The 27,647-nt window shown below is 41.1% G+C and overlaps 1 protein-coding gene and 1 pseudogene across 4 annotated transcripts in view; both read left to right on the plus strand.

Annotated features, from left to right (window-relative positions):
• RABGAP1L (RAB GTPase activating protein 1 like) overlaps positions 1 to 27,647 on the plus strand; it is a 200,308-nt gene that overhangs the window by 92,818 nt on the left and 79,843 nt on the right. For all 4 annotated transcript variants that reach the window (XM_085231859.1, XM_085231860.1, XM_085231857.1 and 1 more), the window contains exons 14-17: positions 13,030 to 13,143; positions 21,941 to 22,015; positions 25,396 to 25,521; positions 26,579 to 26,722. In XM_085231859.1, the coding sequence (XP_085087985.1) occupies positions 13,030 to 13,143; positions 21,941 to 22,015; positions 25,396 to 25,521; positions 26,579 to 26,722 (459 nt within the window). The remainder of the gene's footprint in view (positions 1 to 13,029; positions 13,144 to 21,940; positions 22,016 to 25,395; positions 25,522 to 26,578; positions 26,723 to 27,647) is intronic.
• Positions 5,056 to 6,213, plus strand: LOC104912355 (ATP synthase F(1) complex subunit alpha, mitochondrial pseudogene; annotated as a pseudogene).

Below are 27,647 nucleotides of genomic sequence, written 5' to 3' on the forward strand. Positions count from 1 at the left end.
AGTTGTGTGATTGGCAAATGGAATGACAAATATTCCTTTTAAGTCAGCATTTCATATATTTAGTATTTTGTTTTTGTTAAAGGGCATGCAAGGAAGAAAGAATGGATAAGATAAGGGGGAATGAAAAAAGTCTCTGCTTAGAAGAAAAAAAAACCAAACACCCCACAACCTTATTTAACAAATAGTCTCCTCTGGGAAAACAAAAGTTTGTTGTGATAATGTGTCTTTCTTATTTTTTAAATGATGATCGGCAGGGTAATATTCTTTCCTAACTAATGTCATAACAATCTAAAATGTGCATGGATTAATTACGTGCTGGGTCTGAGAATCAGGGATGATTAGTGCTGCTGGCTGGCATGGCTTTCTCTTGAAAATGGCACCTATGAGCCCTGACCAAATCATTGGGAGCCCAACCAAAACGTCCTCGCTGGAGGAGGTGATGTCGTGTGGTCAGCTGGGAAGTGCTGAGCTGGTCCGTGGCTGTTAGGAACCCTAACACAGCTGAGTATTTGCCTTCTGTGTGGCAAGGTGGAAATCCATCAGTCCTGCTCCGTCTGAGCTGTCTCAAAGACCAGGCTGAGCTGTGCCAAACGTGCATTGTGCCCTTCCTTCCCTTTGCCCTGCTGCCTGTGTTGTGATGGGCTCTTTAAGCAGCTCAGTGTATGATGTAATATAAGCTAACTGAAAAATCCTAGTCATGGTATATTAGATTTGATAGCTCTCTGGAGTTTTAAACTGGGAACCTTACTTTCCCCACACTTCTTTTTTCCGTGTCATTTCAGTTTCCCCTTTTGTTTTGATTTGTAGCTGAGAGTGGTTCTCAGATTGAGTACAGCTTTTAGGTCACTTTCATACTGCTTTCTTTGAAATGGTAAATTCAGGTGGAGGAAAACCGTAGCAATAATTTTAAAATCGGTGTTCAGTCTGAATTTCTAAATTTGTCTTTTTTTCTACGGCACAAAGCAAAGCTGAACTGAAGATAGCAAGCTGTGAGCTTGACTGTAGCTATCTGCTGATTGAGCCACTGTCACCCTGCGTGTTTTTAAGAGCAAGGCAAGAGAGAGATAATAGAATTAAAAAGTTAGGTAATCACAGAATGGCGCAGGTTGGAAGGGACCTCAAGGATGATGAATCTCCAACCCCCTGCCACACGCAGGGACACCAACCTCCACATTTCAGAGCAGCCCAGGCTGCCCAGGGCCCCATCCAACCTGGCCTTGAACACCTCCAGGGATGGACGGGGCATCCACAGCCTCTCTGGGCAGCTGTTCTAGATAAAAGCTTAGCCAATTAAGAAGCTGGCATTATCTATTCAATAAATAACTGCCTGCCTTACTCTGAGATATATGCTGTAATGTATTTATTTAAATTCTCATTATTATTAGGATACGTAGTTCTCTGATAGCTTTGCAAGAAATCAGGCTTCACATCAAATACGGTAGCAATCTCTGGAGATAAAATCTTTTCTGATTTAGAGAAACCTTGGAAAGAGGAGGTTGCCGTAGAAGAGCACTGTATGGAAGCAAGAAGTGAGAGGCTCCAGGTGTTTCCTGGACACATATTTTGTATTGCCTATAAATAGCCATCCATGTTTACACTTACTGATTCTTTGCAGAAAAAGCTGCTGATACACAATGGAAAACTTTTGTACCCTATTCTCTTTAGAATCAGATGTGGCGTTATATAATGCTTTCGGTGTTTTCCATCTTTTATCTTGACAGACATTTATATATAGGGTTGTTGATCTTTTCTCTCTGCTTAACCTCTCCATGAGAGCCTGCAGCTCGCTTTTTTATGACAGCAAATTGAATTTTCTACCTTGGCCTTGAGAAGGTGAAAGTACTGGGAAGGCTCAGGACTGGCATGTCCTGACCAGCTGATGAGTGGGTGTTGCACCCAGAAAGGAAGCTATTCAGGCTGAGGGGGAACAAATCCACCTGATGTGCCTTCTACATCATAAAGCAGTAGTTCATAGAATCATAGAATCACCGAGGTTGGAAAAGACCCACAGGATCACCCGGTCCAACCATCGATAGTTCTCACTAAACCATGTCCCTCAGCACAACGTTCAATCGTTCCTTGAATGTTGTTGTTGTTAGTTGTTGGTGTTGGTGGTGCTTCTACTTTGTTTTTTGACTTTCCTGGTTTGTTTATGTTTGTGAGCAACACAAATAACTTTTGCGTAGTTTTGTAAAATAGTTTTGTCCTTCGTTGTTTATTCCTTACTTTTCAAATGGGAAAAAAAATGGGCCTGAGAAGCACGCGGTGTTCTTTGGGACTCATTTAATCCTCTGCCTGTGTTCTGCACTGCTTGGAAGTGATGATGCACGCATTCTTATAAACCTGTAAGGCATTATGTGTTAAAATAGAACTAAATGCAGAAGGTGGCTTCATAAATTGCTTTTGACCTTCTGGAATAGACTTCCCGTGTTGAACAATCCAAAACTTGGGTGGGTCTCATTTCTGTGAGCCAAGTGATCTGATGCAGCGTAGGCTATTATTGAGATAGAACCACAGATACCTCAAAGGCCACCATGTACTCCAGAAGGAACACCCTCTGAAAGCAGAAAAAATAGAAACGTTGTTTGACTCATACATATTACCTACATAGAAATATGGGTGCATGGCATAAATGGCTGCATGTCAAAATGAACGCATGGTGAGAGGGAAACGTAGATTCAGAAGTAGCGAGAAATGATCTGTATTTGTGGTGGTTCCTGATGCACGTTTATGCATTTTTGAAGTAGATGTTTCAGTTAATATTTCCTTCAGTTTGTGTGTTATCAGTTGTACTTGGAGATGAAAGCTGCAAATACCCAACTGAACCAGGCTCTAGGTGAGCTGAGGTCAGCCAGCTAAGGAGTCACACACTGTGTCCATGAAGAAGTGCGATGAAGCATGGTGCAGGCTACAGAAATGCCTGTCAGGAGCAGTAATGAGAACTGTCCTGCATTGCTTTCAGCAGTGCCTGCGAGCAGCCAGGGGAAAGGGAGCACTGCAGCGTGGGCCGTGTTCTCTCTGCTCTTGGTTTCAGGCTGCCATCAAGTAGAGAAGTGTGCAGCTGTATGCAGAATGCGCTTTGCTAATCCTAGAGCAGATAAGCAGCTTTAAGAAAGGAAAAATTTTAACATATATCGGCTGTATATTGTAGGAGTTACAGAATTCTTGATAGCAGGATCGTTTTAATAATAGAGAATATATTTATAATAAGAGGGAGAAAAAGCCCTTTTCATCAGAGTAATAGCTGAAACTAGATTTTATAGAATTCGGTACCCTGCACAGTACAAAACCAATCTGGATTTTCTTTCAAACTGATTTTCACTGATTTAGATGAGGATATTTGATTTATAGCTTCCTTTTTTGAGCTGGCGAGAACTAAATATAACCTCTCTGGTACTTGTCTTTTCCATCCTTTATCTTATTCTGCATTATTTCTCCATTTCACCATCATTTCTTGTCTTCCTTTCTGTCCCTACAGCCTTAGTCTGCTTCTCCTCTCTCTGTCTCACCCCCTCCTTGCTGCTCATTGCTGGTTGCTGCTCTGCGCTGTGGCAGTCTGACAGAATTGCTTCTCCTGTTGTGCCGATGACCAGCCTTCCCTAATCACTCCTGTGAAGCACTTGAGATCATTCATTCTCCAGCTGGAGCCCTTCTTTCACCTCAGGCAAACACACATGTAATGAAGTAATACAATTCATGTCAAGTATTTAGTTCGCAAAGCCAGGAGGGGTAAAAAGGAGGAAGAAAAGCTGAATCAAGGTTACCCCTTGTCAGGGGTGCTAAGAAGATCAGTGTTGGTTTGCTTAGAATCAGCATATTGAAACAAATGCACTTCTGTCTCATCGTGGAGAATGTAGGTGCGAACAGAAATTTTGTTCATGCCTTACTTGTGAAAACCAAGAGATTCAGAAAGAGCTCACTGTGGAATGATGGCATTATCAGTAAACTCAGATCAGCACCCCACTGTAATCAGAGTAACTAGAATAAACTAAACATAATCATAAAATAAGGGGTGGATGTAGGCTCTGTTGACTGCTTCCAGGGAGGAGGAGCAGCTGAAATCTGCTTGTACCTGTGCAGTGGTTATATAAACTGCTTGAGAAGTGTTCAGACACACTGAGAAGTGGTATATAGAAAACACATATCATTTGAAACTAAGTTAGGATTATTGTAGTGCGCAGTGCCATCTTTCACTGTCTGGTCTTTATTGTTATGACCCATATATGACCAGCTAAATGCTCTCTAATGTCAGTACTGCATTGACCTGAATGTTAGGTGGTGCTGAATGTAAGGCAGATTTCATTTTCAAACAATAGCAATGAACTGGAACAAAACACAGAGGCAGAAATGGAGCTGCTTTTGATGATTCACACAAAGCCCCATAGGTCCCAATTACAGGCAGAGCTCTGTAGCACGGCCCTCCCATTGCCACATGTGGCAGTCACACTGCTGGCTCAGCCAGTGAGAGTGGGACTTAAGGGACTTCTGGGGTTTACGCTGAATTAAGGAATTGCAGCCTGAAAGCACTGCTTTTGCTTGTGATACAGTCAGCACAGACTAGCTGATGTGTGATTCTGTCCTTTTTTTTGCGGTATTTCTCTTTGTGACTTCATCTACAGTTGTGTTCAAGGCTTCTGCTAATAAACCTAGGTATAGACAGCTAATTGTCAGCCTAGGCAGCATCTGCTTGCAGTCGCTTGTGGCTGTATGAAGTATTGTCAGGAGGTGAAAGCCCCTTCACGCTGCATTCCCTCTCCTTGTAGCAGGAGAAGATTTGAAAGAGTGGAAGCAGAGCTGTAGCCCCCTGTGTCAGCGTCTCTAAGTTGTTTATGTCTGGGATTCGTCTTGCAGCATATTCCAGAGCTGCTTTCACAGCATGTGCCACCTGTGGGCTGTGCTTTCAGCAGCTGTATTCAGGGTGGCACTCCAAAAGATCCGGTGAGATACTCAGAAATAAATGCACACAATCCAGTGGATGGTAGGGAGCGCGGTGCCGCCATTTTGTAGAGAGAGCGCTCTGTGGGCCGCCTGCTGCTTCCCGCCCTCCTCGCTCTGCTCTCCACTGCCGCCATGCTGTCCGCCCATATGGCTGCCGTCCTCGCCTGCTCCCTGCTGTGACAGGCCAGCCTGGTTTCCAGAAACACCCTTGGTGCAGCATTTGTTGCTACCAGAAACATCCATGCCTCCATAACATGTTTTCAGAAAACAGACACTGCTGAAGTATCTTCAATTCTTGAGGAACATATTTTGGGAGCTGACTCCTCTGCTGAACTTGAGGAGACCGGCCGTGTGCACTCAATTGGTGATGGTATTGCCTGTGTGTATGGCCTAAGAAATGTCCAAGCAGAAGAAATGACTGAGTTCTCTTCTGGGCTGAAGGGAACATCCTTGAACCTGGAGCCCGACAATGTTGGTGTTGTCGTATTTGGTAATGACAGACTGACGAAGGAAGGGGATGTTGTGAAGAGGACTGGTGCCATTGTGGGTGTTCCAGTTGGGGAAGAGCTGCTGGGCCGTGTTGTAGATGCCCTGGGCAACCCAATTGATGGGAAGGGTCCTATTACATCTAAGACGCATAGAAGAGTTGGCTTGAAGGCCCCTGGCATCATTCCCAGAATCTCTGTGCAGGAGCCCATGCAAACTGGTATTAAGGCTGTGGAAAGCTTGGTGCCCATTGGTCGTGGCCAGTGTGAGCTGATTATCGGTGACAGGCAGACTGGGAAAACTTCAATTGCCATTGACAATCAACCAAAAACAATTTAATGATGGAACAGATGAGAAAAAGAAGCTGTACTGTATCTATGTTGCCATCGGCCAGAAGAGATCTACTGTTGCTCAGCTGGTGAAGAGGCTCACTGATTCACATGCCATGAAGTACACAATTGTGTTGTCTGCAACAGCATCTGATGCTGCACGTCTTCAGTGGCTCCTTACTCAGGCTGCTCCATGGGGGAATACTTCAGAGACAATGGAAAACATGCATTGATCATCTATGATGACTTGTCCAAACAGGCTGTTGCCTACCGTCAGATGTCTCTGCTGCTGCGTTCTATGATTCTGTATCCACAAATGCATCATGTTCCAAAGGCAGGAATGAAAACTCTGTGGTGGTATTTCTGCTCTTGTCCCTCTCCATCTGGCTGGCCTTCCTCTTCTGCAGTGCTTGGTGCCCTGCAGCTGGAGCAAAGACTTCAAGGTACTGTTGAAAAGTGATTTTGTGTTACATGCAGAAGTCTTCAGTATTATGTTCTGATATGAGCACTGAGGGATGCAAATTGCTGTCAACGATACCATCAGTATTTGGATTTCTTATGTGAAGAATAGAAAAGATTAATCTGTAGTGGGTTTGTTGATTTCAGTAGCTCTGGAAGAGTGGTTCACAGATGTACATGCCTCATCATAATGAGACACCTTCACTTAATGGAAACAGAAAGGCAGTGTTGTCATTAGCAAGTATTAAAATGAAGGGTATCAGGATCCCAAATTGTAGCTTGAATGATGTAGCTGTCTTCAGGGAGAGGATCTGGGCGATAACTGAATTGGTGCTTTTTTGTCTTGGGAACATTTCTGTTGACCGCAGGTCTTGCTGAAGTGTTTCTGTCAGGATTATTGGAAGAACTCCAGCGTTCAAGAACGTGAAGGGCAGATGTTTCCTTTTTCAAGAGATAGTATGCACACTTCATCTACAGTCTTAAGCATTTAAAAATCTTTATCTGCATAGTGCTCCAAGACGTTTCCTTCTTGTTGAAAACCAGAAACACTGAAGCAGATAAACCTACTTGACATGGAAGTATTTTCTCTTTATATTAATGTTTTGCAAGCAGCAAGCTATGCAGATGCCAAAAGGAGCATGGACTGGGAGGCCCACTGTGAATTCTTCTTCTAATGAAGACAGAACTTCATTAGAGTTCTGTCTTAGACCTGGAGTCACTCATCCTGTAAAGCAGCCATTTCTTTACAATCTTACATGAACCGGTTGCATTGATCACATCATCTTCTAATTGCCAGAAGTTGATTTAATTTCAGAATTTGTAAAACCAGGCTGAAAGAGACACTGACAAGACAGACATCTCCTTGGTCAGCAATACTGCAGGGCACAAATCTTCTAAGCACTAGTTTTGTAAAATTGACTTGTTAAAGATTTCTTTTTTAGCAGTAACAGTATTTTTCTTTCTTATCCTTGTAGCAAAGATTTCAAGCCACTTAATAAAACTGAACTAAGTTTGGTAACACTCAATTGAGATAGGTACGTATGAGCCCAGGATCCATAAACACTGCTTTTGTGATTTTCTGTAAACATTTTCAAGTTCGTTTTTCAGAGCCATCTGCTGTGGGTGCAGCTAAGTATTGTTTGTTAGAAGCAGGCTCACCTGCTTCTGGAAGTTACCCCGTGAGTTGGTGGTAGACTCAGGGCTGTTTGAATTTCAAATTGCAGATTAATCACGAGAACACTTTCTCCAACCTTTACAAATGCAGTTGCATCTCTAACAGAGGAGGCCTTAAAAAAAGGATCCAGAAGGAACGTGGACAAAAGTAGCTGACTATACAGATAAGTTTGTGAATCACGTATTTGCTTTTCTGTTCATGAGGTAATGCCTCTGCACTTTCGGTGAACTAATGGTGAGTAACCTGGATAGCATGCCTGTCACCTAGTCTTACAGAGCTTCAGATCCTCTGCAGGGATCAGCCTTCTGAGGTAACAGCTATTAAAGGAAAGAGGAAGCCGAAGACAAAATGCACTTTAACAGAAGGATGTTTGGTATCGTGTTTGCCTAAAAACATGTGACACAAATAAAGATCCAAATAAAACAAAATCAAAACTGAAACGCTGTCATGCCTACAGATAGATGTGCATGGCCCTTCATGCCAACCATACATTACATGGATAAAAATGACCCCAAAGCCATCTGCTGGTGTACAGAGCTCCTTGTCTCTTGGGGGAGAGCAGGGAGCTTTCAAGATAAGTGTCCAAGGGGAGCTCAGACTTCAGCTTGCTGTGCCAGTGGCAATGATTTGAGCCTGGCATATTCAAAAATTGATCTCTTGCCCAGTAGCACAAACAGCATTTTTCTTTTGACAACGTCTTTTCAGAAAGGATATGGCAGAGAAAGGAGAATAAATTATGTATCTGTATATACCAGAGAGGGAAGCTGCATAGAGCAGAGGAAGGGAAATAAAACACAAAGATAGGAAAGGTCACAGATATTCTCCCTTTTGGAGAACGAGTGAGTGTCTGCAGAATTGGTATTTTGTAGCTGATCTAATATGCTGTGATTTTTACAGAAAAATATCATCAAGTCTGCGGCAGATTGATGGCTCAGCCCCGTAAAAATCTGAGCTATTTCTGCCTTACCTATGAGAAGGCGGCAGCAGCACTTCCCTGCTATAGCCAGGTACAGAAGAATAGTTATATTCATGCTGATGAGAAAAGAGAGACTGACACGAGCCATCAGAAGCAGAGGTCTGCTTGGGCTGGAGCTGGTGGGCCCATCTCCAGCAGGACTGTTGGGAGAGCACTTCTGCCTAAGCAGCAATAAATACAGCTGGTAGGAAGACTAGATTTGCAGAGCTTAATTGACCCATGTATTTACTGAACTGTTGTGTTTATGACACGTGTCCTTTTTCTCAGTTTGCTTCTCTGTTAATAAGAAATCTGAGTGTTTGTGCTCTCTGCTGAATAAAAGCTGATGATGATAGAAAGAAAATCTATTTATAGGAAAGAGCTGAGCTACAAGGTATGTATTACAAAAATGCTACGGAAGAACTGAGCATAAGCCAAACCTCTTCTACTCAGTAGTTTTAAAAGGAAGAGCTTTTGGTTGTTGGTTTATTTTCCCAAGTACTTGTTGGTGGAGAATGCAGGATTTTCTTAGGTTGCACATGTACTTGGAGGGCTGTGGTGTGCAGAGAGGATGATGAAAGGAGAGGGGTTGGTGATGTGCATATGTGGGCACAATGGAATATTAGGCTTCATTGGAAGCAGGAGCTTGGGAGGATGTCATCAATAACAAGGGCCAAAGCTACATGCAGGAGCGCAGCTGATTTTGAACCTGTGTTGACTGACCTCTTTGCTGTGTTGTATTTTCTACCTATTTGTGATGGTGTTTTAGAGAATTTTTTTGTCTTTCCTTGAGACTCTGGGAGGTGGGTATTTTAAACCAGTGAGGAGATGAAGCATGGGTGGGACAATTTGCTGAAAAACTGCTGCTTGCACCTTAGCAGAGATGCAGGCCTTACAACTGAGTCTTTCAAGTGAGCTTGTGCTGACTCTGGCACATACAAATGATACTGTTTTCATGTAATATGATAAGACCACACTGGAAGGGGGTTTTCTAAGATTGGGGATGAACTTTGGGAGGTAAGAAGGATGGTATAAAATTGTCTGGTTGTATGCATAGTGATGGGGTCTTGGTTGCACACAGCTCCATGGTTTTGGTTTCTTCTTCCCTTATTGTACACAGAAGGAATAGTACCTACCTATGTTTATTTCTTTTCTTTTTTTTCCCTTTACTATGTTTCATTGTGTAGCCCCATGCCTTACAGCGAACATTTTAGATCAGAATTCGAGGATGGAGTTGTTATTCTCCTCTTTGGCATTTCTGTAGGACTCAGCACTTCAGTATTTCTGCACTTCAGATGTTAATTGATTTTCACTACACCCTACTGAGACAGGGAATTATTATTAACCAGAGAAATGGAGCACAAGGACATTGAGGTCAGAAGTACTGCTCAGTTTAAGTGCTGGCTCTGAGACACCCGTGACCTGATTTATTACTTTTCTTTGCACTCACATGAAACTTCTGAAGCAAAACTTCTCCTTCCTTTGGTTGCGTCCACGAGTAATGCTGCATTTCTCCATACTGAGTCCACAGCTGTAATGCAGGCAACTGTGTAATAAGGAAAGCTCAGCTAACCTCTTGTGATGTTTTTCTGAAAGCTGTGTGCCTGTGGGGCAGAAGTAGAGAAAGGACGTGCATCTTCCAGGCTGGATGTGGCTCTGGGCAGCCTGGTCTGGTGGTTGGTGACCCTGCACATAGCAGGGAGTTTGGAACTGGATGATCATTGTGGTCCTTTTCAACCCAGGCCATTCTGTGAGTCTGTGACTCTATGATTCTATGATCTAGCAGCTGGCATGGAGATGTCATACCTAGGATGGGTATGCTTGGGGCAATATATGAGCAGGAGTCTTTTCCGAAGTGTCTGAAATGTCCTCAATTAAAACATAACTCAGGATACGCCTGCACAAAGATTGCCCTGTATTTCTTACTTCTGAGTGCCGTGTAGCCTTAATTTTCTTTTAACGTTTACTTGAATGGAAACAATTTTCAGTTGTTGTTTTTTTCTCTCTCTGTTTTTCTATTTCAATCTGCCTTCTGGCATCCCGTGTCCACATTCAGCAGAGCCTTAATAGTTCAGAACGACAGCAGTGTCACCACGCGGGTGCGGTTGCTTCGCAGTTACAGAAGTTGGGCTGTTTCAGAGCGTGCCAACTCAAAATAGAGAGCTCGTTCAGTAGGATGTCAGCTGTCACAGAGTTGACACATGAAGATAATTCTTTTCCTCAGTAGAATATTGTTTCTCTGAGTTGGCAGCGCAAAAATGATTGTTAGAAGTGAGGAAGATCGTTAGAATTCTTCGTGCTTTGATAGCCATCTCACCTGATCTTTTTTTCATAAGGAATTAACTAATCATGACTTTCAGAAGAACAAAAACCCTCTGAAAGCCCGAATTAAGATAAGGGTAAACTCATCTGCTGCGATGAGACTGAGAGCAGGCCAGTGAATGAATGCTGTATGGGAAAAAGTGGAGAGTTGCACAGATTTTGTATGCATTTAAATATATGAAGGAATTTTCTAGACTGATCTCCTCTCTCGTCTTACTTCTTAGTTTTCTTAAATTGTGGCTTTAAAGCATTTGGGGTGGGTGTTGTCTTTAGGGAATATATTCATTGTCTTATTTTAAATACTCTTTTTGCATTTAACTATTTCCCTCTAGCTTTCTAGAGCATCTGTGCTCACTGCGGGATGCAGCCTCTGCCTCTGACTCCTTCCACATCTGTAAAAGTGTGCAATGGGGCCTTCACACCAATGTTTTGTGGGCCTGCCTTGGGCATCTATTCTGCCTGCTTTTATTTTGTTGGTTTGTGTAAGGAAAGGTGACATAGTAATGAGGGCACAAGGAGAAAATTGAAGTGCACACGGAAAGGTGACTTGTTTACTGATGATGAGAAAAAGAGAAATGCTGAACCAATGTACTGATTCTTTGTCTTTCATGTTTTGAGTTTGCACGGTGGCCTTTCACTCTTCTCACTGTGCCTGTAATGGGATTGCTCCTGGACTGGGCTTCAGGGATGTGATAAGAGAGCACTAAGAATGCTGCTTAGAGAACTGCTTGTTATCAAACATTAATTCTTACCTGCATTGTTGCATATGATTTTGGCTGCATGGTTAGTTTCACTCACTAACAGTGACGTGATGCTTAGGGATCCTGAAGGTGCTGATGGTGACCCAGGGAAAGTCCAAAAGCACATTTGTTTTCTCCAGCAAGTGTAATAAAAACAGCACCTGTCTGTAGGCTTTCCTTTCCTCAGCACATCACAGCACGCCTGGTATTTTGCAAAATACAGATTGTGGCACTCCTTGTACTGAAGATGTTGTCAAGCAAAGGGAAAGCAACAGTTGAGGTCACTAAGAGGATGACATAAATGAAGCATCACAGGAGAGAAGGTTTGTAAGAGACATGGACTTGAGGGGAGATCGGAGAAGAGGAAGAGGATGGCTGCTGAGGGGGAAGGAGCATTCCTGTGCAGCTCTGCAGAGCCTGTGTGGGATTAGGGATGCCCCAACCACAGGAGATGAGCTGCCCGCTGACTCCAGCAGATTTCAAGCTCGTTTCTGTAGAGCGCTGGATTACAAACTGCAGTCTGAGGGTTTAGAAGCTTCTGTGTAACAAATGGATGTATTTCATTTTCATGGCAAAAGTGCTTACAAAAGATTTATTTTCTAAGTCGCATGAGAGGGTTCTGTTGGCTTTCCCTTCAGGATTACAAAGGGAACAGAGAAAAGCAGTGTTTGGTATTTACTGATGTAAAGGTGCTCTCTTCCACTGCGAGTAACTGGAACCTGAAGATAATGGATGAGTTGTTGAGGCTCCAGCACTTTGGTGCCATGTCCTCGTACACACAGCTCTTATCACATAAAAATACAGCGTTGTAAGCAGTTACTGCTTTATCTAAAGAGGCAGGTATGTCTCGGGAACAACTCAGTTCCAAGCACAGGCATTTGGTGTTGTTTCAGATGTGTTTGGATATGGAGATCATCCGTACGGAGCTTGCAGAGCTGCTGCAGCACTTAAGGAGCCTCCTACCCTCCTGCAGCACAGCTGCCTATCAGTCAGGGCTATCTTAGGGCTTCTGCTGTGGTGTATCAGACATGGTTAGGCACCTGGGCTTCTCCCTGGTGCTGGTCCTTGTAAAAATGAAGTCCTGTTGAGGATGTTCTACTAGCAAGGAGATACAGGATTTACCTGAAAGTATAACATTTTCTTCTACTTCTGGTTTTGTTCTCTTAAGGACCACTTACTGGTAAACTTTGAACATTTCCCAGGAATAGTTCTAAATGGTAATTAACACGGTTTTTATCATAGATTGATATCCATTTAAAAATAAATACTTTTCGAAAGAGAGACGGTCTCATTTTCCTTTTCTGCTGGTAGAGAAATCAGTAAGCATATGTTCCGTAGGAAAAAATGCATCTGCAATTAAATAACCAGTCATTTTCTCTGCCTTCTGAAGTTGAACTGTAAGCCTGAAGGACAGAAAACATGCCACGCTGCTCTTGTTAAACTGTCAAATTATTACTGCGTTTGAGACCAGAGGCTTTTCAGTTTCTTCTCAAAGCATTTTTGGAGCATGAGTCAGTAAAGCTAACTAATGTAACCGCATTGACTGCATATAGAATTGTATGTGCTGTATGTTTAATTACACCGTTGCCAGGCTAATATTTGGGGATTTTTTTCTCCTTTTTACAGGATTCTGCTCAGGAGAATGTCATTACACGAGATATTCATCGTACATTTCCAGCACACGATTATTTCAAAGATACAGAAGGAGACGGTCAGGAATCTCTATACAAAATCTGCAAGGTACAGTCAGTACTCTGAATTTTAAGATGTTCCATATAATGTATTTTGTATTTTGCCCAGCTAACCCTGTTCTGATCCAAATCATCAATCAGTACGATTTAAAGCTTTTTTTATATTGTTTATGAAGAATATAGTGTTTTTGCAGTACTGCGTATTCTGAAGTAGTTTTGCAGCTTTGCCTTTTCTGTATCCTAAGATGCATGTGAGAATAGTTGAGGGTCCCATTAGTATTATTAGTGGGCAGTGTGGGATCTGGGGCCGTTCCTGCAGGAGCCTGGGAGAGCAGAGCTTTTGTTTCTCTGCCGATAGAGACGGTTTCTGAGGGTGAGAAATCTCAGAGCAATCTCTGCAGTGATGCTGAGCAGGAATGTCTCTGAGTAATTATCTAGAGAACAAGTTAGCTGACCATTCCACGAGTGATGTGCACATATAGCTTTTCACTCACACCATCCACGCCACCCTCTGATCCAGGAAAAGCCTAATACTTTTTTCCAGTTCACACATAGGGAAGGTGAGGTACTGAGTGATCAGATTTGGCCAGGCTGTGCAGGCAGGCTCGCTGCTCAGGAGAGATGCAAATGGTATTAGATTGCTGCTGGATAGGCAATTCTCCTGTTGTCAGTTACAGATTGTATTGTGTTTCTGGCAGTCAGTTTTCATTTTGCATTTTTTTCTACATATAGAAAAAAGGATTGCCTCAGACAAAGCCATTCCTACTGCTCTTCTTTCTCCTTACTGCTCTGTTTCCTCCTGAGCTGCTGTACAGACAGAAGTGATGGAGTTGTCATAACAAGCAGACAAGTGTCCTGCCTTTGGGTATATTGATGCATATTCTCCTTCTCCAGATAAATGTGGTGGTGATGCAGTCTGCTATTCAAACAGTAATTTGGACAGCAGGTAAAAAATACCTGCTTAGGTTATTACAATGATGTTCATGGTCCTAAATAATTTGCATTAACGTTTTCTTTTAAAGAATAAAAGCAAAGAATGGAGCAGACAGGATGTTGGACCAATTACATTGATTCCTCGCTAATCTTGGAGGGCTTTGAAAAGAATAACTGGAATGATGTGGGTAATTATGGGCTTGTCAGTTTGAGATCAGTTAAGTGAAAAATGATGGAATGGCATTCAGCTTATCAGGAATTAAATGTGAAAAGTATATTATAATGAATGCCTGTGAGTTTATTGAAAATAGATCTTGACAGGCTAAGATAAGGAAGGGAAATACAGTTTTCTTTGGTGAAGGCAATTTTATCACAGTTTTGTAGAACTGATGCCATACAAAAGAAATTTGTATATATATATATATATATATATATAAAAAAAAATGCCGGACAAGTTAGAACATAATAAAATGCACGTTAAGGAGTTAAAGCTGACTAAAGCTTAGGTTTCTAAACGTAGCTATATTGAACTAAATGCATTTCAAACAGGGTGTCACGAAGATCACTTGTTTATTTGGTGTGCTTTCGTTCGTTGTCTGAAAGAAAACAGAAAAATCATTTCTCCTAAGGATTTGTAGGTGACACAGAGAAGGGAATTGTAATTAATGAAGGATGTATAAATGGGTGAAGCTTAGGTAGGAATAGAATGACTTGAGCAGCCCTGTTTCATAGTTGCTGCAGCTGCTTTTGCTTGCCGTGTCCAGAATTAAACAACTACATCTAACCTCAGAAGGGCAGAGCTTTCAGTCCTTCCTGGGCTGCCTGCAGCAGAAGTGAAGGGCTGTGCTCACCTCCCATGGCCAGGAGCTTTCCCTGAGCAACTCCTGCTCAGACAGGAGTCGCAAAAGCAGGTGTTGGTTTTCCCATTCCTCAGTTTTCTGATTAGAAAGGGAGTAGATCAGAGCCCATCAGCGTGCAAATCAGTTGCCTGGGAGCTGCCTCTCCCTTGAAACCTTTGCTTGAGTTCTCTCTGCCATTTTGCCACCTTCTCTTGATACAAACAGATTCTACATGACATCTTTGCAGTCAGCTTTCAATTTACTACTCTGAGCAGCTTCGTGTCATCACCAGACTTTGTTACTGTGCTATTTTTATGTGTATCTATATGATTGATGCATATTTTCAATAGCGTCAGCTCTAGCACATCTTCCTGTGAGGTTCTTTGAGAGACTTTGCCTTCATTCAGTGGGTGAAAACTGACTGTTCCTTCTTCTGGTTTCCTATCCTCTAATCGATAGAGCCTTTTCCCGAGGCAGCTTAATTCCCTGAAAGTGTTTGGGAAGGGATCTCGTTGGATGTCTTTCCAAAATCCTCATGGGCTGTCCTGACTGCTTCATGTTTTGTGTGCTCATTGGTTCCTTAAAAAAAGGATTTGTGAAGCATTGCTTCCTATACAGCATCCATGTTTAATCGTCAGCATTGAATTATTCATAAGTATTCTGCTTTTATTCTTGCCAGTTTGTACCTTCTTGCCAGTATGGAGATGAGACTTAACTGCTCTGTAGGTTTCTAGCAGCCCTTCATCCTTGTTGAGTTGTGATAGAGCTCTGTTCTACGGCTGTGTCTGACCAGACCTTGCATTTATGATGGACTTGGACATTTACAAAGGAACAGTGTTAAAATCTAATTAATTTCCTTATAAATGTGCAATTCTAATAAGCGCTTTAGGTTGCTTTGAACAGTGGTGCTGTGTGCTCAGGGCCTTCCTTTGACGTGAAAACATGATATTTGAAGAATGGGATTATTGAATGAAGCCAGAAGGGGTCTTTCCTCAAGTGGAAGAGTAAAAAGAAGAGCTTTTCCTCCGTGCCCTACTGAAACAAGAGATGATCTGAGATGTCAGATGAAAAGGGAAACCATTAAAAGCTCACTGCCTCATTTTAACAGGTCTGTCAGTTCTAGTTCCATCTCTTAAGTCTCTCCTTCAGAGCAGTAGGAAATCAGCGAAGATGGGAACTTGTTCAATTTCAGAACGTATATGTGACAAAGTAAAGTGTCTAAAAATAAACTTTAAGGCTGACAGTGGTGATAAGGAATGAAAAGAGTTCCAGATTTGAGATCTGAGATTTCACTAGAGGACATCACATAAACTATATTTGTTCAGAGAGAACGTCTTTGGGAAATATTTATGCTTCTTGCAGACTTTCTGTTAAAATACTCTGAAAATTCAAGCTTTATCTAAAGAGTTTGCTCTCGGTGTTACAACGCATAACAGGATAGTACTCTCGACCTACTTCCGTGCTTGCATATGTAGTTAGCAGCTCTGTGCTCCAGGGAATCAAGGCGTGTGACAGAAATAGTTCTCTCAACTGTTTGCAGCGTACACAGTGCACAATTTAATATGAGATATGTTTTCTCTAATTTTCTGATTACAGTAGCTCTTCTTTGACAAACAACCGCTGTGATGTTAATAGAAGAAACTGAATTTGCTGCAGTGAACTCAATTTATCAGGGTTAATAATGTTATCGGGCAGGCTGAAAGAATAGGCACAGCGTTTCCTTGCTTTTGTGAAAGTAGATGGATGGGTTTTTCAGAGGTTCGGAGTTGGTGTCAGTGAAAAAGGCACAAGGAAGGCAATGAATCACTCCTATCATGATGTATTTTGTTACTGTTACTTGTCTCCTTGGTTTATCAGATTTGTAATTTTATCCTAATCCCGGTCATACTTGCCAGGATGTGATGATAGAATCATAGAATGGCCTGGGTTGAAAAGGACCACAGTGCTCATCCAGTTCCAATCCCCTGCTGTGTGCAGGGTCATCAACCAGCAGACTAGGCTGCCCAGAGCCACATCCAGCCTGGCCTTGAATGCCTGCAGAGATGGGGCATCCATTTTTTTTTTTTTTGGCTTTCAGGATGTAATTGAAATATGAATGTGTCTTTGAGTTTTGTGACCAGTAGCTTTCGTACTGTACCAAGCCATGAGGGACAGACTCATCCTCCAGGATGGCAGAACTGCTGCTGAATGCTGTTCTGCAAACTGACTGTCTGCCCTTTATCTTTTCATTAAAAATATTCACTTCTTTGCAGTGCCTTCATTCTGACGATGACCTCCTGACACCATGTGCATATTTCTTTTCTCAATCCTTTTTTTAGCTACTGTTCTAGTTTACAAATGGATAGTATCAGTGTTTGGCCACTTTGGTTTAATTCCTTGTCAAAAAGCAGATCTCTTTCTTTCCTGTAGTGGTCTGTCGTATTTTAGAATACACATAGGAGCATAAGCAGATTTAGTTAAGAATTATTCTTCATCTATTTTTAGTTGTTTATTCTCTTCACTCCTAGGTTGAAGAGCGATTTCAGTAAATATTGTTGTCTTGTTTCATGCAAAGGATTTTTAATGTTATCTTGTCTTCTTCAATTTACATCGGTTCCTTCTCTGTGCATCTGTGCTCAGCAAGGAAGCAGCAGTACTGTTCTTGCATATGGATTTTCTGCTGAGTTGTGCTGGTTAAAAGGTCGGGATTGTGAATCTTGAGTACTGGAATCAGAGCAAAGCCTTCGCTGTTTTCAGGAGCCTGCATGAGAGAACACAAGCACTTCTTCATTCTTTGGGCCCTTACTGGGCCTATGGTTTGGGGCAGTAGGGTGCACACATACCTGCTCTGGGGGATGCACAATAAACAGGTAAATGCAGTCTGCAGAGAAGACAGGAATTCCTCGTAGGATGCAATACATCCTAAATGCTGCAGACTTAGAAATGTCATTGCTTTCAGACTGTTAGCCTTGCAATAAATTCAGGTACGGAGTTTTAATTCTCCTTTTAGGTGTGGCACTTTAAAGTGTATTATCACCAATGTTACTCAGCGAGCAAGCATGTCATAAAATTCCTTGTTGCTTGAGAAGGCTGCCTCCAGCTCTGAGTGTTTTCTTGAGGCACCACGTTCTTCAGACTCTGCACAAGTCTTTATCCCTTCAGCACAGAGCAATTTCTGTATCAAACACAGATTCCTGAGATCATTTTGGTAGTGACACAAAGGTAAGTAGCGAGAACAAACCAGGCTTGCAAGTCAAAAAATCTTGTATTCCTTTTTCATTTTCTTTTTTTCTGGGGTCGAGGTGCTGGATACGTAGCATGGCTGCTGAGCAGCTTGCCAGAGTGCCTGTCGCTTTTTCAGAGAAGTGAGAGTTTCCTGTGCCAGAAGACATTACTACTGACAAGAGATGGTGTTCTTGCAGATGAGGATGGGGTTGTGTAGCTCCTCTGCTCGTACCTTTCCCGCTGCATTGCTGGGAAGCGTGTGAAAGCTCTGGCAAATACGAGAAAGATCTTTGTATGAGACAAACGCTATAGAAATATTTTTTCACGGAGTCTGTTCAATTTCTAATTCATTGCAATTAGTGCAGTTGAGGCAAATAGGCTGTGTGATTGTAAGCTGCTTATGAGTTAGTGTTTTATGTTTTGTTGTTTCAAGTCCATGTGAACCTTCAGCAAGTACAAGGAATCATTTTCATGCTTATGAAGATGAAAAGCAGTTTGGTGTGGAATTCAAGATGAACCTTTGTAAACTTCCTCTTTTCAGACCGTTGGGACTCACACACAGCAGTTGCAGAAATCCAAAGTCTGAGTTACTGCATTCCAATAAGCAACCTTTCCATGTGTGATTTTCAGTGGTACTGACCATTGGAATGGAATTTAGCAATGGAATTATTGTATCTACAGAACCATAGATTTGTAGAATGGCCTGGGATGAAAAAGACCACAATGCTCATCCAGTTCCAACCCCCTGCTATGTGCAGGGTCACCAACCAGCAGACCAGGCTGCCCAGAGCCACATCCAGCCTGGCCTTGAATGCCTGCAGGGATGGGGCATCCACAGCCTCCTTGGGCAACCTGTTCCAGTGCCTCACCATTCTCTTCTTCTACAGAAGATTGGTCCATTTCTGGATTCTTCATTCACTTTCCAGATATGCACGTGGTTCTCTACTGCTCATTTATTTCATGAGGCTCTTTAGCTTTCAAACAATTTGTTTGCTAACGATGTTCTTAATAACCCCACAGTTCTCTGCAGAAGACAGATAACTATTGAAAAGATGATTTAATTCTGTAATAAGATCTTTGCTAAGTTAAAGGGAATTAAAGAAGGCTTTAAGTCAGAATCAGAATATTTATTAAATCTAAACTGTGAGAAAGGGAATATTTAAGATCTCAGTTAATTGAAGTATTGCTGTTGGAGGTTCCTGAAGAGCTTGAAAAAATAAGAACTGGAAGTTTACAGCACTGTCACAAGTTATCATGGGAAAAATACCATTCCCTTGAAATTAGAAGAAACAGCGACTTCAGTGGAAGTGGGAGATTTGGGATTTTGTTTTGTTTTCGTATTTCATGTGGAAAATCAAAGTTAATGCTCTTAAGTCCCTTAAAGAATAAATCTTAAATAATTCATCTTAGATCTTTTCTTAATTAGGTAGCATTATTGTGGTTTGTAGGCAGCATCTTTGAGGATATTTTGGTTAATTACATTGTATTTCAGCAATAGCAAGTCCCAAGGTTACTTAAAGCTAAAAGTATACGTATAATTGGAAATGTAATATGCATAAAGCTCAAAAATGTATTTGCTTTGGGCAAATGAAATAAAATCATGTTGATTCTGCAGAGTTAGTTTAAAAAATATGTATCTTTATTTGTCCATATCACGTAGCTTCGACTTAGAATCTTTTTCAGTTTTGTCGTAATTCCTGTCCTGAGCTGAAGATGACAGTCATGTATCTGGCCATAGCTGCTTGTGTGGATCACGTTGTGGGGATTTTCCTTCAAAACTTTCTGTGTCGACACTGTCTGTTCTTAATACACGTTCAGTATTTTTCTTCATTTTGATTTATAATCTCTTCTGATTCTCGGTTGGAGACAGAGCCTGCATCCACTGCAGGAAGTCATTCCAGCAGAATGACAGCCTCACTGATTATTCTGCAATAACACAGGCACAAAGAAAGTTCATGTGGATGTTGTGCTGGAGTTTAAACACAACTTTTGTACCTCCATCACATATTTTCCAAGTATGAGCTCTGCCTTCTTGCTCTGGTTATGTTTGAAAATGGATTTATTACTTCTTCTGTTGTGCTCAGGAAGTTGATCATGCGGATGTTCCTTATTCTTCCTTTGTATTTGTGTTTAAAATGCAGAGCGATGTGGTTGGGGTTGCTTTTTTTTTTTTTTTTTTTTTTACTCTCTGCATTTTCCATCTTCTGCCACAATTTAATCTTGTTTCCCAGTCTCAAAGGCATATGTTTACAATCTGATTGTTTCTTGTACCTTAAATTTTATCCTTGCCAGTTTGCAAAGCAGTTTATATACGGTCTTCAAGCTAGTTTGGATTAAGTCAGTGCTGTTCGTAGCAAGCAGTTAGCCATTATGCTAGTTAATTTAAAATGTTTTTTTGTTTTTTTTTTAATATGAAGAAAGCATCAATCACATGTATTATTTGTAATTTCATGTACCTGGAGCTGGCCTTTCAAGACAGCAATTATACGTGTTTTAGGACTGCTGCACAATTAAAATAGACTGGTAGATTTGGGGAATGTGGAGATAAAGGCTGTTTATTGTTTATTATTAACAAGTGGTGATTTTAATTAATTTTTTTTCAGTAGTGTACTTGACTAGTCATCTTGTAGTTGCTTGAGTGATGAAAATGAGCAGTGAGTTGAGGGATCATGGTCACCTCTATTTCCTCTGTTAAGGAACAGTAAGCAGTAGAGGCCAAGGGACAAACGTATTAGGAAATGCGTGGATGAGTTGCTGCTAAGCAGTGAGCTTTAAAAGAATACTCAGATGAAAATTTTCCTTCCTGGGGTCACTACCAGCTTCCTTAGAAATATTTGTTTCTTGGTTTCTGCCGGTCACAATGGAAAAGGAAAATGGTTTTAAGACTTGACATGTATTTTGGCTTCAATTTCAATGTTTCTGGCAGAAGTTAGTGGCAATTATGTTATTACCCTTGGCTTAAAAGGAGCCAAATGTCATTTTGAGACAAAGAATTGGCTGAAGACACTGTGAGGATTCTCAAGTGTTTTTTAATGGTCTTGGGAATCTGGAGGGGTCCCAGTTGACCAGGAGCTGGCAAATGTTGTCCTGGTTTTGAGGAAGGGCAAGAATGAAGATCTCAATAATCACAGGCCTGTCAGTTTCACTTCAGCACCTCGTAGAATGATGGATGCAGTGCTTTCTCTGTAAAGGGAAGGTTTGCTTTAGAGTTGGAGCCTGCACGCAGGACCGGATGCACGCAGGTATGTTTGCAGAGGATACGGACTGAGAAGGAGCTGTTGGCTTGTTCTGCAGCTCTGGCCTTGCAGTTTTTCCTCACCATGACCTTGTTGTTCCTTCAGGATGGCTGTCTCTCCCCTGTCAGTCCTGCTCTGGGTTGCTTACTGTCTCAGGTTTCCTCCAATCCTCAACATCCTCTAACGTGGCTTTCAAAACAGCATCCATCATCTTGTCTCTGAAAGGCAGAGAAGAAAGGAAGGTTTTGTTATTTTCAATGATAAGAAAAAAATAGCACAGCCATCTTACCGTGAAGGAAGAGTTGTCTTCATTTTTCAGCATAAGAAGGATGTGGAAAAACTGTTTCTGATGAAATTTTCAATGTAGTTTTCGGTTTTCTAGCAAATGACCTCAAGTCCTGTTTTTTTCACAGTGTGAAGATTTGTTTTTCCCAAACCAAAGAAGGAAGCACACTCCCCACACAACCCATAGTTGCCTGTTTCTTAGCTCATGCTTGCTGCATCATTCCCATTCTTACACTCCTTACTTCAGCAGAATTATCCCTGGTTTAGGTGAAGAGAAGTTGCATCCAGCTCTCATGCAGTTTGAAAAATAAATGCATTTTAAATATATGTTGACTGTTATCTTTTCTAGGCATACTCTGTCTACGATGAAGACATTGGCTATTGCCAGGGACAGTCCTTCCTTGCAGCTGTGCTACTGCTTCATGTGAGTTAACTGCTAAATGAAAGCCTTGATACCTAGAGCAGCCTTTAACCTTAAAATCAGTAGTACTGGAACATTGTATTTGACAGATATGCACTGTTTTATATTTGTCTAAATTTATTTTACTGCAGTTGCTTTCTGGCAAATAGTGAATAACAGCTTCTGTTTTTATGAATGTAGATTTCATTTATTTAAATCCATTAAATTATCAAGTACTTCTGTGTGAAAACCAGAAAGTGATGTGCTAGATTTTCTTTGAGTTTAGTACTCCCGTAGGTAAGCTCCCTTTGTGATTAAGGGGAACTTAGATTTGGGAGATGTTCTCAGAGTAGCTCACAGAAGAAAGCATGCCCATCAATTTCAGCAATACCTTTCCTCCTGAGGACATTTTATAAACTCTTCTGAATGAAAGCTGAATTGGAATGTTGACATTTCAGCCTGTGACCAAAGTCTATACAAACGTTGATCTGTCACTTCCTGTATATACACGTGTAGATGTATACACATGGGTAGATAAGTACATGATTTTTGTATTTTGTGAGATGCTTTAACTTAGATGCATCAGTAGAAAAGCAGCAGATTCAAATATTGGTAGATATTGTGAAGAGTTTCTGAATAAAACGCCTAAAATCCCAACACCGGCTCTTTTTCTACCCATTGCCTTTTTCTGTCAGGCTTTCAATTAATAAATTATTAATCACGGTTGAAATACACTGCAGACTGTGGGTTTGGATAGGATGTTCATGGCACACATGTTACATATGCTCTTCCTAAGGCACCTGGAAATCAAATTCAGATTAATTTAACCACAAGCTGTAATTTCTGGTGAGATCTATGACATGAAAGTGTTTCAGAGAAACTTGAGATTCCTCAAGAGTTCATCTGATTTCACTTAGGTTACAGCAGTCCCACATTTTGCAAATCAGCTCATATCTATCAGTTACTTTGCAAGTTTTTACTCAAAGAAGGTTTCTAATTTCCACTGGAGGGATAATCCATTTGCAACGCCCAAGTTGTTTAGAAATGAATGGGTGTCACATTCTTAGTGTTCAACTAATATTTAGCTTCTCTCTCTTGGTAGTATGCTGTCATTGCAATAGACAATTTCCTTTCTTTCTAGTGTTTCTGGAGTTAGAAGAAAGTGCCCTGTTTTGCAGGGAATGCTAAATGGCAATTGCACTCATTTTAATATGCCCTTTATAATGTTTGCTTTTACAATAGGATATTAAACTGAAATAATCAGAGAAAGGGGGGAAGGGAAGCAGTGTCACTCATGTAAGTTGGGAGCTTCCCAGGATACCCTCCAACTTGTGTTTTTCTCAAATTCTTCAACCAATCTGCATCTGTGAATGCTTGTACAACCCCCTCTAACTCTCCAGTCTTTGCATGGATTCTAGACTCCTTTGTTTCCCCTTCTCTTCTGGGACAGGATATTTCTTTTCAGTGTAGATATCTTTCAGGGATGGTTGGGTAGCCTGAACTTCCATCCTGGCTTTTTGTGATTTTGCTGCTTTGGTGAAATTCCCATCAAAGATGAGCAGGTAATCTCTAATCTCAGGGGACCAGTGTTGCCATCTCTGATAAGATTTGCTGTCAGTCTCACCGCATTTGGCTTTCTTTGTCTGATTGACTCTTGGAGGCGTTACTAAGCGAAAAACGAATATTTCTTTTTAAAAGAACAAAATACATATTTCTGGCTTTTGTAATTCCAAATAATTGGTTTTGTTTAAAATTAAAAACAACAAAGTAAATTTCATTTACAAATTTTGAATTCTTGGGGTTGGTAATACTGGAGAACCTGCATCCGCAGAGTGAGGACTCCATGGCCTCTGCCTGTACTGTCTTTGGCCTGGTGCTCACCTCTGTTCCCTCTCCCTGTGGCGGGGGAGGAATGACTGTCAGTGCACGTGTCTGATTGAGCATGCAAGGTAGGTGTGCTTGTGCATGAGCATCTGTCATTTTATTAGAAATAATTGTTACCTTACAAAAAATGTATGTTTGCTTTCATTTTATTCTAGAGCAGACTGGAGCTTTTTGGTCAGGATAATTTTTTTTTCCCCTTTCCTTTAGCTGCAGCCTTGATTGGCTGTTAGTGGGGATTGTTCTGTCCAGATAGAATGGTGCTAAGAGCTTTGAGATTCATAAGAGTTCTGATATTCCTAAGAGCTTGTTCTAGGTGAATCTAGCCTGCACAGATAGCTAACAGCTGACCTGGCAGTTCTTTATGTTAACTAGTTATTTTTACATATGCTGTCTGAAAATGGAAATGTCTGCACGTGGCCCTGGAGATAGGGCATAATCATAGGATGAACCAGAAATGATGAGACCCTGCTGGTAAATATCAGGAGACTCTTTGAAAAATACTGAGCTTTCATCAATTGCTGGTATTTGATAAGGGGTTGACATGGGAGTGGATGAGTGAATATGCTAGAAAGTCAAGAGCTGTCATTCTTGATACTCAATGAATGTTTTCCCATATAACAATCCAGTGCCCATAAAAGCAAGTTGTTTTTTTTTCCCCTGCATGTGATTGAAGACCTGATTTGGGGTCTTGTGCCTATTTATTGTTGTGTTACCTGAGGGCACGAAGGAGATGTGATGACACAGGGCTTCCCACAAATCCAGTGCTCACTGGACTGAAACCAACAAATGCAGTTTCAGAGTGGCTCACACAGCCATTTGTATTGCTTTCTGAAATTCTGTTGAGTGAGAAATTTTGGCCAACATGAAACAGAGTTTACAGAGATTGGGCTTCTGAAAAAAAATACCATGGTGTCAGAAGGGGGGATCAGCCAGCCTCAAGGTCACAAGGAGATTCTGAAGGCAACATTTATTTCTTCTTTATTCATCATGGAAAACCTGACTTCAGAGGTTGTCATGCTCTGGGGTTTGGGTGAGAGTAGATAAGCATTATTCTCACAGAGGGTTGGTTATACCTCAGTTCTGCGTATTTCACAACTAACCAAGTCTTTTGTGGTAGAAGTCAGTGTCTTAGGGTGGTTTGTTGTTGTGTTTTGCTTTGTGTTTTGATTTAAAGCTGGACTTCTGCACCTGAGATGGATCTCAGACTTATTGGCACACAGAATAGTGATGGCAGTTGTATGGTTGTAGGGATGCAATACTGACATGAGCCTATGATCTGATCCCTCCTTTTCTTCAGAGGAAGTCTTACAGAGCCACATCAGGGTGTCCATCAAGTAGAACAATCCCCTTGAGATTTTAGTAGCTTAATTCTAAATTCTGTGTGCTTTGCTGAAAAATTTAATACATCCTTGGTTTTGAATTCATCTTAAGGTATTTAAGTGTGTGCGTGTGTGTCTGTCTGTGGAAGGAATGTCCATCCTCAGCTCAGTTCTTAAAATCACATTTGTGTGTTGTTCCAGATGCCAGAGGAGCAGGCGTTCTGTGTGTTTGTGAAAATCATGTATGACTATGGCTTGCGGGACCTCTACAGAAATAACTTTGAAGATCTCCATTGCAAGTTTTTCCAGCTGGAGAAGCTAATGCAGGTGGGGCCAGACTAACAAATCACTTTATAAATGGGAACGCTGGAGTGGGGACTGGTGCTTTGTTTCCATCACCTTCTGGGCAGCAAAGCCCTTGTTTAGAGGTGGAATAGAACCAAGGCAAGAAAGCTTAATACTACATCCAAACACTGTGAAATCAGATTTACTTATAATTTCTTTTTTCCTTTCATATAATGATGTTGCTGCTAATCTGTTGTATTTTTTTTCCCACTGTCTGTTTACTCACCCTGTCTCTTCCCTAATTTCTTACGTTACACAGAGAGAATTTCTCTGCTCTGCTAAGGCCAAAGTCAGTTTTTCGGTCTGCCACTATCAGTGTCCTGCTACGTAAGAGTTGTACTGGTGGTTAAGAGGTCAGGCAAATCAGGACATCTTGACACTTATGAAATACAAATTAAGTGTAGGTCATTCTACTGTGATTTCAGCGCATTGCTCTTTTTTCGGGTGTAATTATGTCCTATTCAGAGCAAGTTAAATAAAAAACTTGCAAGTTTGACGCTACTGCTCTGACTAATAAACACTTACTAGCAGTTCACTAAGACCTGACCTGGGTTTCTGTTGCAGAGTGAAAGCTAGCTACTAGAGCTAGCTTCACTTCATGGTCTGCAAGGTGAGCTTGTTCCAGTATCTATTGCTTTTTTAACAGAATAGTTTATAAATGACAAGACATGATTAAGAAATAACTTTTTAAAATATATATGTACATGATGTAAATTTCACAGCTACACAGTCTTTCCTCTATTGAAGATTTTGTAATTTCTCAGTATAATTTAATGTAATATTGTTTGATGCTGTGATAGAATTCATAGTGGTTATTAAATGTCATTAAAACTGTATCTCATTAAAACTGTAACCGTGACCACTAAAAGTTATTACATGCGTTGATAACATTAAACTTATTACTGCTGCTCAAAAGAAGCCAGGATTTCACTTCATTGTTTCTCAGTCTTCAGCAACCTGGTACTTACTGACGCTGCAGACGATGATCCCGTGTTAAGGAGGAGTACTGAAGCATTAATTATTTTTTCCTGTACTCCAGGAGCAGTTGCCTGATTTGTATAGCCATTTCTCAGACCTCAACTTGGAAGCTCATATGTACGCGTCCCAGTGGTTCCTCACTCTTTTTACTGCCAAATTTCCACTCTGCATGGTCTTCCACATCATTGATTTACTACTTTGTGAGGTAAGAAGAACCCTTGAATCAGAAAGCCCTTTCTCCAACTCGTGAATGTGTTAAGAACTTCTGTCCTTCTCTGTTTCATTTTGTTGGAGTCGTTTACACTTTAACTGTGTGTACCGAATTCTTCAGAAACCATGATTTTATATTGAAGAGATATGTTCAGTGAAATGCTGGTCTGGTTTTCAAATTAAAATTGTGATTTGCCTCATTCTTTACTAAGGCATCTTATTAACAGTATCTGATGTACACATCTGTTCTCATTTAATTTGTTACACAGTTGATTCAAAGTTGGAAATTCTAATCTCCAGAAGATACCCAGTAGGCTTTTAGTGATAAAACTCTTGAGATTTTGCATTTCAGAATGTCACCCAGAGGCATGATGACAAATAATGAGAACTTCTAAACTTCTAAACTGTACCCTTTAATGAAACTCTCTTTCCTTATTTTTTTTCCCTGTTATTCCAACTGAGGGGGAATGCATTACTCCAGGTACCAAATAGCACGTCTGTATTGTAGACACATCTGCACTTTGACTAAAGACAAAAAAGGTAGTCAGGAGTGTTTATTTTGGTGAGATGTAAGTACTTCTTTTTGTCATCAGGAAGTCAGGGTGTAGAGGTGGTCATATATATGTACGTGTACATTTGTGTACACGTGTATATAATTGGTATTTTCAAATGCAAAGGGCTTCATGAATGTGAAACACTGTTGACTCTGGTTCATTCTGTACATTTTTTAGCATGAAGTATTTTACTTGGGGATTTTCAGGCTTGCTGCACATGCGTTGATAACATTCCTTGCAAAACAAATATTGCCTGCAATTCATAACTCACTGTGTTTTCCTTAAGAAAACACATATTGCTTTGCATACATGCTCAGTTATTAAAAAAGAAAGGTTAATACCTCCAGTGAGTATCCAAGTGAGTGT

The sequence above is a fragment of the Meleagris gallopavo genome, chromosome 10, assembly GCF_905368555.1.
Source record: "Meleagris gallopavo chromosome 10, MGAL_WU_HG_1.1, whole genome shotgun sequence".
Lineage (NCBI taxonomy): Eukaryota > Metazoa > Chordata > Aves > Galliformes > Phasianidae > Meleagris > Meleagris gallopavo.